Genomic DNA, 10,000 nt, shown 5'->3' with positions numbered 1-10,000 from the left:
CTTCCCTGTGTCTCAATTTCAACATGCTGAAGCTGAGAGGAAGGTGGACAGGGTAACACCTATTTTTTGTAAAGGGGAGTGGGGGATTGAGGGAGTTTCCGTGGGAGACATTCTGGGGGAGATTGACGGTTGGAGGGACCCGTTCAAGGGAACCAGCTCTCATCTCCGTGGTGACAGATGAAGATTACTCGTCTGTCTTGTTTGTGTGAGCAGCGGCAGCAGGGCCAGTGGTGTGTTGGCTGAGAATACCCCATCATCACACCCCTCCATCTCACTGTCTCTCTGTCTGTCTGTCTCTCCTCATAAGATACCTGCCATGCTCACACATGCTCTGGGCAGACTTGACTGATCTGCTCTGCTGACGTCAGGAGTGAAGAGATAGAGAGTGGGTGCACACACACACAAACGTACCTCATACTCCTCACACACACAGACATGCTGACCAGGCAAATCTCCATGCAGGCCCTTCTCTCTCGCTCTCTCTCTCTCTCTCCCTCTCTCAGTAAGACACATGTTCTATTGATTAAGAGGGAGTCATGAGAAAAGAGGAGTGGTTGTGCTTTATTAAGCATCATGCCAAGTCTCATCAACCCTCCACACAAATACTGACTGAGCTGTAGGGGCACGATCGTCTTTCAGCAGGGCCTAGCTAACAGGATCCCCCTGCACTGTTGTCATGGGCACCTAATCCAGCTGTCAGCGGTGCCCGCGTCCTGAAATCACGCTATCCATACACACACACACACACACACACACACACACACACACACACACACACACACACACACACACACACACACACACACACACACACACACACACACACACACACACAGCTCAGGCCATCTGTCCTAGGTGAGTGGTTTATTTGGACTCCTCAGCAGCCGAGGTCTGTGTAGCTATAGCACTACACTCTCTCTCTCCCGCTCTCACACCCAGCCTCATCAAGTGTCCAGCACACGCTGGTTTAATCCTAAATGAGTAGAACTTTGACAAGACCTGGCTTTTTCTGTGCTAGAACTTTCACATTCTTCACTCTTTCCTGTCACTCTCTCTATCAGGCTTTTCTCCATCTATTATTTCATTATAGCCCAGGTTCCAGTTGAGTCTGTCTTGATCAATCTGGGCTCCAGTGATATGGGACAAAGCCTATGGCTGTGTCTGCAGAGAAAATATCAGCAGCAGACGCACAGAGAGAGAGTCAGGAACGCTGTGTGTCAAAGCAGGCAGACGAATGGAGCACAGTGTCAAATCTAACAGACTTTCAGGGCTGCTCTAAAGACTTCCATAGTCTCCATGGCAATCAGACTAATCAGACCTGTAAAGTATAAAAGGAAACTGCAAATAAAAAAGTTGGGATTAAAAACATCTCAATAACACAGGTCATATAAATGAGAGCTGGGGGTTATAGACAGTGTTGGAATGAAGGGGAGGAGCATCAACAGTGACATCATCAGGTATGAAAACAACAGGACTGAGTCAGGCAGGGGAAAGATTCCTCAACTGATGAAAGATAAGAAGGATGGAAAAGTTCACTTTTAGAGGAAATAGGTGGAGTTTTGTCCCCCCCCAATTTACAGGCCAAAGTCGTCACCTGTTGAAGTAAGATCTGCCTCTGTATGGGAGAAACCTGCAGGCACCAATCCATAACAGTAACAGTATATACAAGCTCAGGATGTCTGAATGTCTGACTGATTTAAGTCTCCATGCTGGTAAACAACGTACATTGTACAGGATCCATTTCTGCCTTTGAAAACAAAATAATGTAAAATAAAGGAAACAGAACCATAAGAAACCAAGATGGAAATGCTGCCTCGAGGCTCCCAGGTTTAAGGAAGTGCAGTTTCAGTTAGATATTAGTGGGGGTTCACGCATTTAGTCTGGTTTAGTGGTTAGTCCAGATTAGTTGAGATATTTCCATTCAAGGGAGAAATATTGAAACCACACTTTAACAGTCAGGTGGAACTTCACAGGGGGTTCGAGGTCTGAAAGAGGGAAAAGAAAGGGTCACAGGGACAGACTATGTACAGAACGGTGTTATCTAGGAGTTGATTGGCATGCGTTGTCTGAGAACCATGTCGTCTGTCACTTCTCACCAACCCTGTGGAGTGATTTCCGTTCAACAGTCAGTCACGACTGTTGAGGGGATGCATCTTCCTCCACTGAGTCGGGAAAGGGTTATTCTATTCACGCTTTTATTCATTTGTGCGTTCATTTCATTTGTTTTATACTAATTGACCGAGTCATCCGTTGATGAACCTACAGTGTAGATACAGTATCTGGAGCCTGTCTCTCATCAACGGTGTCCAGGGCTTGTATGAAAGCTCTTTATGCCACGATGTGGCTGTTTGAGTGATAATGCTCACTTGGAATGAAAGTACTGTAGGCCAAACGAGTGCATACGTGAGGAGTAGGGTGGCAGTCTGAAACGGGAAGATGGCAAGGGGCATATGGTGATAATGAACTGTGAAGGGCCCTCTGAAAGACATCCCTTGAGGAGTAGGGTTTCAGATATGTTGGTACTGCAAGGGTCAGGCTAGGACACGTAACTGGCCAAGGGGACTGAGATGGAAACGATGCTATAGGATGGATGGGAAGTTAAAGGTCACCAATATTAAAGACTTCGGTGTCTATTCAATCAAAACCGCTATCTGGAAGAAGGCAAGGCAAGCACTGCAGTAGAGTTTGTTGAATAAATGAATCCAAAAGACATTCTCACAACATAAGTTCGATGACTTGTCTTCACCCGGAGACTTCCAGATGGTGGATTTGATTGAATGAAGCGCTATGTCATCCAAAGAGACTCTGCTGATAGAGACCCTTCAAAGATACTAGCTCTCATGTTCTCCACGGCAACGCCAAAGATATAATGGGATGGACCGGCTCCTCGTGTACTGTCCCCTCCAAGCCATGGTTATCAGCATGAGGAGGGGGAAGGAAGGACTGAGGGTGTTTCAGATATTACAGGAAGATTTTCGCCTAAATTAGTGAACATGAAACCGAGTCAAAATGGTCCAGTGTTCTTCAAGACCTTATTCGTCGACCATTAACTTTCCGTTATGTGTAAAGAGTCTGCAGTACCTGAGGAGGGGTGCCTGACCACCAGTCTAATCTTTGGAGGGATGTGTAGCTGCCTATAGGGGTAACTGTTAGTTACTGTGGGAAATCTAGAGAACATGTATCTTCTGCCGAGACGGGCGATGGGGAGAGGTGGGAGCAGGGTTGGAGAAGTTTACCAACAGGCTGGGACCTTGAGGGTGGACATAGAGGGTACCAAGGACTCATAAAAATACAAATGTATTTAACAGAGAGAGAGAGAGAGAGAGAGAGAGAGAGAGAGAGAGAGAGAGAGAAGGGAGATACAAGCACAAGCGCCATGGCAACACATAGAAAGAGGAAGAAAAGAGTTACCCATAAGAAGCCGCCGTTTCACCCGCTTGTCCACATCAGCTATTGACGTGGCATTGAACTCAGAGCTCTCAATTGCAGCCTCATCTCTCTCTAAAACACAAGTGACAAACAGTGAGCAGTAAGGTTAATTAGAAGCCCAATGTCCACCGCCCGCTGCCGCCCGAGATGTCAAGTCAGCCCCTCTTGGCGTTTGAGCAAAACCAAAGCCAAGAAGCAAGAAGCCATGAAAAGGCGCCAAAATCCCTGTTAGAGTGTTAATCCCAAAAACAAATCCAAAAGTCTCAGATAGCAAAAAAACAAACGAAATAAGTTGAAATGAGGGTAAGGGTGGGGGTAGGGGACAAAAATAGCAGTTCAAATAAAAATATAATTTAGGGGGGTGTGGGGGAGTTGGTTGTTGTAGCCGTTGCTGTTTCTGTCTTCCATATCAAACGGCCACACACACTCAGCAATGGTTCCCTCACATCCGAAAAGGAGGAAGAGGGGGAGGAGGAAAGGAAGGAGGAGTAGAGGGAAGGATGAGCAAACATGTCCAAGACAAGCTGCATGAGTGTTGGGTAAGAAGCAGGGGGGTGAGGATGACAACAGAACGGGTAGGAGGCTATGCTAGCCACCAGATCAGACAGACACTACAGAGGGAGGGAGCAACTACAAGGACTTCAGAATGACAAAATGAAAGAAAGAACAGGATGAGAGACAGAAAAAGGGAAGAAGAAGAGAGAGGAAATCCCGTCCCATCGTGGGCCACAATGGGAGAAGTAAACGGGAGGAGGAACACTCATAAATAAATGGGGTTGGGGACTAGTGGAAGGGGGAGCGATGGAGAGGGCATGCACAGAGGAGAAGGAGGTCGTCTGGGGGCAGCGCTGGTTGCCTGTTTGTCTATGGAACACATCACAACTGGCTTTAACAGTCAACGCTGGAAACCATGTTCCCAAGCTGGGGGTGGAGAGGGGGGTGAGAAGGGAAAGCCCGGGGTTACGGTTAAGATGAACATGCAGATATGCAGCTGAGGAAACACAGATATGCATTAGCAGCCACTGTGTTAGAATGGATGGGCTGGGGTGGTGATGAGCGCTACTGGGCCTTGGGAAGAGAGGGTGTCTTTCACTGGGATGTCAGAGTCATTAGGCTCTGAATGAGCATCTCTCTCTGAAGCACTGAATTGGGGGTGGGGGGCAGGCCAGGGCACTGCCACTCAGTACAATAGAACTAGGACTGTCTTTGATGTACAAAGTCCTACGGAGGGGGATTTTGAGTGAGGGGGAGGAAGGGGTAACTAAAGCCCCCCTGGTCACCCCTGGCTTGGCCCGTTACTGGTCTTTCTCAGGCGGTTAGTTTGGGAAGGATTGGTAGACAAAGTGAAGGACTCTCTGAAGCAGTGTTCACAAATGAATGGAGGCTTTCTGGCTCTCAACTAATGGTTAGGTGTGTGTGTGTGTGTGTGTGTGTGTGTGTGTGTGTGTGTGTGTGTGTGCATGTGTGTATATGAATGTGTGCATGTATGTGCGTGTGTGTTTATGCCTGTGTGTGTGTGTGTATATGGGTGACTGGGCAATTATGTGCTGGTGTATGGGTGTGAGTGCTTGTGAGTGTGTGCATGCTTGAGTGTGAGGGTGCGTGCACGTGTGTATGAGCGTGTGAAAGTGTGTGTGTGTGTGTGAGTGGGTGGTTGTGTAAGAAAGGGTGAGGAGGAGGAGGAGGAGGAGAAGAGAGGACCCCAGGACTCTCCTAAGGGGCTAAGGAATCAGCAGTTCTAAGGTCCATTTAGAGGAGGCCTTCTGAGGGGGGATGTTTAGAGAGAGAGCAGAACTTCCACAGGAAATAATCACTGAAGAGAGGGAGGAATGAATCCACAGCAGTACACTACAGCTAAGAGGAGAACAGTAACGGTAACCAGTAACGATGCACTGTAAGAAAACAGGGGGACAAGTGTTGGTTGCTATTAATGTTACTGCAATTCAAGGAGGGAAAAATGAAAGAAAAAACAAATCTGAATAAAAACAAAAAGGAAATCAAAGGGAAAATGCAGAACAGTAGGATCTCCCATGCAGCCGGACAGACAGAAACACAGACAGGCAGAAGGGTTGCGTAGATTAGTGACAGAGGTATGGTGAGGACAGACGGGCGGGCTGACAGACACGGAGAGCGTGTCAGATTGAGAAAGCATGCGGCTGGCTGGGATGACGGCATGACGGAGGTGTTATTGAGAAACAGGCAGGGTTACTGGTCCCTGTCTCTACAGGTGGATTAGGGAGGAGGTGCTGATGGGTGGGGGGTGACGTGGGTTTTGGGGGTTGCCACAGTAACAGGGTTTTGTTTGCTGGTTGAGGCCGTTGTACTGTTAGGGGGAGGGGGGCATATTTCAGGTTGGAGGAGGGGGGGTTGTTTTTGGTTTGGGTGGGTAGCTCTATGTAACGTTAGATCAGGCTGCAACTGAGATGTTCACTCTAATCCTGTATCATTGTTTTATTAGTTCCCCCCAGTCTTTAATTCAATTCCCTTTAATAATCTTAATTCCTTTAAGGTAAGGATTTAATCCTTTTTTAATTGAATTTGAACATGGATGCTCAGACAAGACAGGCAATCAGTAACTATCACCAGAAAGCAGGAGGAGGTAGGGAGGAAAGGAAGAGGAGGAGGAGGAAGAGGAGGATCACCAGAGACAGCACTACACAAAGGTGGGTCAAAGGTGGGCCCAGTGACAGAGCAGTTGGGACACTCAGACCAGGAGCCTTTCCTCTCGCCAGAGAGAAAAAGACACGGGACAGAGGGAGAACAGAGTTTTTCATTCTTTCAGAGGTCTTCCTCTTCTTTCGTGGATTTCGTTGTTCCTCACATGGCTGGAAAGGAGAAGGTTATGGACACAAAATGAAGGCAGTTCTGTGAGAACACAGCACTGATGATACTGTATAGGTGGGTGATCTGTAGGTAGGTGATCTGTTTGTGGGGAGAGAGAGAGGGCTTCTCCAGTGTTCTAGCACAGCAGGAATGACAACACACAGAAGAAGGGTTTATTTGTGACATGATAGAAGACCTGTGTTTGTGTGTGTGTGTGTGTGTGTGTTTTAATTCCAGTTAGAACAGGCATCATCAACTAAATTCTGCCGCAGCCAATTTTTTTCTTGAGTGGATGTTCGTGATGCCGGAACATAATTTCAAATCATTTGTAGACCGCAAAATGACCGCAAGAAGCCCAAACAGATATAATATTTGACTAAAACAATAATTTCAAATATTGCTTACATTTGTATGCAATCACGTCTATTATGCGTGGGAATACTTGCGAACAGATTTGCTAAATAACATTTTTACAATATTATGTCCAACAATTAAAAAAATTAAATAATAATAATAATGTATTTTTTAATTTGCTCTGAAAACTTTTAGGGCCAAATAAAACCACCCGTGGGACAAATTTGGCCCGCGGGCCTCCAATTGGGGTAACCTGAGGTATTGTGTTCAGATGCATCTGATCTTAGTCAACTCCAGAAATGGTTTAACTCCTTCTGGGGGCATCTGTACAGACTTTGACTAACTGGCATAATGTAACACAAGAAAAAGAGTTTGTGTATCTGCCAATCTGCTTTAGCTTGCCATGGATTTTGCAACTCGGCGGGATAAACCTTGTTTAGGAGCTATGGAGAAACAAGGGAGTCTGTAAATCACTGTCTCGTTATGGACAGACAGACAGACACTGCCAGGCTCCCTTCGGAACACTCCGGGAACGTTCAGGAACGTCTCTGTGCACCCAAAAAACACTGGAGCATTTTTTTTAAAGGCAGAAAAAAATCAGATTTGGTACGACCAAGCTTCCAAACTTCCGAGCCAAATGTGGGACTGGAGTCCGTTGGAAGGAAGGCAAAGAAAAAAATTATGAAAAACTCTTTCACTTACCTGGAACCTCATTTATCTCAGGCAAATTCCCCCAGAAAAAAAATCATGAACATTTCCTCTCTGTTCGGCTTTGGAGCCACCATAGCCACGGGATACGGCCACATTGACAGCCGGGCGTAAAAGTTAGCCATTTGGCAAACAGTGGCATGCAGGCCTGGCGTCTTTCAGGCCTGGCGTCTTTCAGGCCTAGCGATAGGCATGAGTTACACAGACTTGGCTAGTTTTCCAGGGTAATGAAGATGATGAATGTGTTTTTCAACTTCTGAGACTTCTCAACTATTCATTTTCCAGTTTCCACCACAGCCCTACCTAGGGATCAAACCCCCAAACCCCCTCTATTCCTCCTTTCACTCCCTGACAAGTTAACACACTACTACTACACTGACTACTCTGTCGGCAGGCAAAGTGCGTGTTTGTCTGGGAGTGTGCATACAGGTACAGGTGTAATTGTTTGATTGAAAGAGAAAGAGAGAGACAGAGAGAGAGAGAGAGACAGAGAGAGATAGAGACAGAGAGAGAGACAGAGAGAGAGAGAGAGAGAGAGAGAGACAGAGACACACAGAGAGAGAGAGAGAGAGAGAGAGAGAGACAGAGACACAGAGAGAGAGAGAGAGAGAGATACAGACAGCCAGAGAGAGCAACACATAAAGGAATGAGACACTGATCATACAACTCTCCTCTGTCACATGGCAAATCAGCTATTTTCAACATGCACCGGAAGCTGTTTTCTTAGTACACATTTAGATGGGGAGAATTCTTTACTCCCTCTTCTCCCCATGCCACGATCTCCAAAAACAGGGTGAGCAGTCTTCCGGCCCCAGACAGGAAATAATCACCATCGTCATCGTGAAACTCCGGGCGACATTTTCGGGGTGCAACAGAGCACAGATCTGTGCAAAAATACTGTAAAGCTTATTATAATCTGGCAGCTGGATTACAGATCGTTGAAGAAAAATGTATAATTGAATCACACTGCCAGATTATAATAAGGTTTACGGTATTTTCACACAGATTTGTGCTCTTTTGCACGGCGAAAATGTCGCCCTCCATCTCTATTCAATTACTCACAGTTTCAAGTTACTCACATGACTGTGTATATTTGCAAGAAAAAAAATAAACATTTGAATGCACTTTAAGGCTGGTTGATTATCTAGAAAATGTAAATGTGTTACTGCGCTCTCTCACTTTTCCTGTCCATCTCTCTCTGTCTCTCTCTCTCTCTGTCTCTCTCTCTCTTCTCTGAATGTATCAGTGGCTCAATCTCTCCCCCTCTGTCTTTTGTTGTGAGTGTATAAATAAGATGAGGCCGGGGTAGGGAGAGAGGGCTCAGGGGTGAAGTTAACTCATCACAAAGCCCTTCTCACCAGTTTCTAACATCTACTGCAAAACAGATGAGAAATAACAGCTTTAAGATGAATATGTTCTCTAATGTGCACTGAGTGTCAGTACCAGTCAAAAGTTTGGACACATACTCATTCAAGGGTTTTTCATTTGTAGAATAATAGTGAAGACATCAAAACGACGAAATAACACATATGGAATCATGTAGTAGCCAAATAAGTGTCAAACATATCAAAATATATTTGAGATTCTTCAAAGGAGCCACCCTTTGCCTCGATGACAGCTTTGCACACGCTAAGCATTCTCTCAACCAGCTTCATGAGGAATGCTTTTCCAACAGTCTTGAAGGAGTTCGCACATATGCTTTGTGGCTGCTTTTCCTTCACTCTGCGGTCCAACTCCTCCCAAACCATCTCAATTTGTTTGAGGTCGGGGGATTGCGGAGGCCAGGTCATCTGATGCAGCACTCCATCACTCTCCTTCTTGCCCTTAAAAAATGATCGTCCCACTAAGCACAAACTAGATGGGATGGCGTATTGCTGCAGAATGTTGTGGTAGCCATGCTGGTTAAGTGTGCCTTGAATTCTAAATAAGTCACAGACAGTGTCACAAGCAAAGCACCCCCACACCATAACACCTCCTCCTCCATGCTTCACGGTGGGAACCACACATGCAGAGGTCATCAGTTCACCTACTCTGTGTCTCACAAAGACAAGGCAGTTGGAACCAAACATCTCACATTTGGACTCATCAGACCAAACGACAGATTTCCACCGGTCCAATGTCCATTGGTTGTGTTTCTTGGCCACAGAAAGTCTCTTCTTATTATTGGTGTCCTTTAGTAGTGGTTACAATGCAGCAATTTGAACATGAAGGCCTGATTCACGCAGTCTCCTTTGAACAATTGATGTTGAGATGTGTCCGTTACTTGAACTCAGTGAAGCATTTATTTGGGCTGAAATCTGAGGTGCAGTTAACTCTAATGAACTTATTCTCTGCAGCAGAGGTAACTCTGGGACTTCCTTTCCTGTGGTGGTCCTCATGAGAGCCAGTTTCATGATAGTGCTTGATGGTTTTTGCGACTGCACTTGAAGAAATTCAAAGTTCTTGAAACTTTCTGGATTGACTGACATGCAGGTCTTAAAGTAATGATGGACTGTCGTTTCTCTTTGCTTATTTGAGCTGTTCTTGCCATAATATGGACTTGGTCTTTTACCAAATAGGGCTATCTTCTGTATACCCCCCTATCTTGTCACGACACAACTGATTGGCTTAAACGCAGTAAGATGCAAAGAAATTCCACAAATGAACTTTTAACAAGGCACACCTGTTAATTGAAATGCATTCCAGG

At 45.8% G+C, this 10,000-nt stretch overlaps 1 protein-coding gene across 5 annotated transcripts in view; it reads right to left on the bottom strand.

The window, feature by feature from the left end:
- Window positions 1–10,000, bottom strand: part of LOC112217173 (signal peptide, CUB domain, EGF-like 1) — a 144,642-nt gene that overhangs the window by 42,236 nt on the left and 92,406 nt on the right. For 2 of the 5 annotated variants that reach the window (XM_042300216.1, XM_042300217.1), the window contains exons 7-8: window positions 8,145–8,198; window positions 3,412–3,501 (exon numbers count right to left, since the gene is read on the bottom strand). The exons of 2 other annotated variants lie outside the window; for them this stretch is intronic. In XM_042300216.1, the coding sequence (XP_042156150.1) occupies window positions 3,412–3,501; window positions 8,145–8,198 (144 nt within the window). The remainder of the gene's footprint in view (window positions 1–3,411; window positions 3,502–8,144; window positions 8,199–10,000) is intronic. One more of the 5 variants, XM_042300218.1, reaches the window with a different exon arrangement.

This window comes from Oncorhynchus tshawytscha, linkage group LG17 (genome assembly GCF_018296145.1).
Source record: "Oncorhynchus tshawytscha isolate Ot180627B linkage group LG17, Otsh_v2.0, whole genome shotgun sequence".
NCBI classification, from domain to species: Eukaryota; Metazoa; Chordata; class Actinopteri; order Salmoniformes; family Salmonidae; genus Oncorhynchus; species Oncorhynchus tshawytscha.
This window is presented reverse-complemented; position numbering and strand designations above follow the sequence as displayed.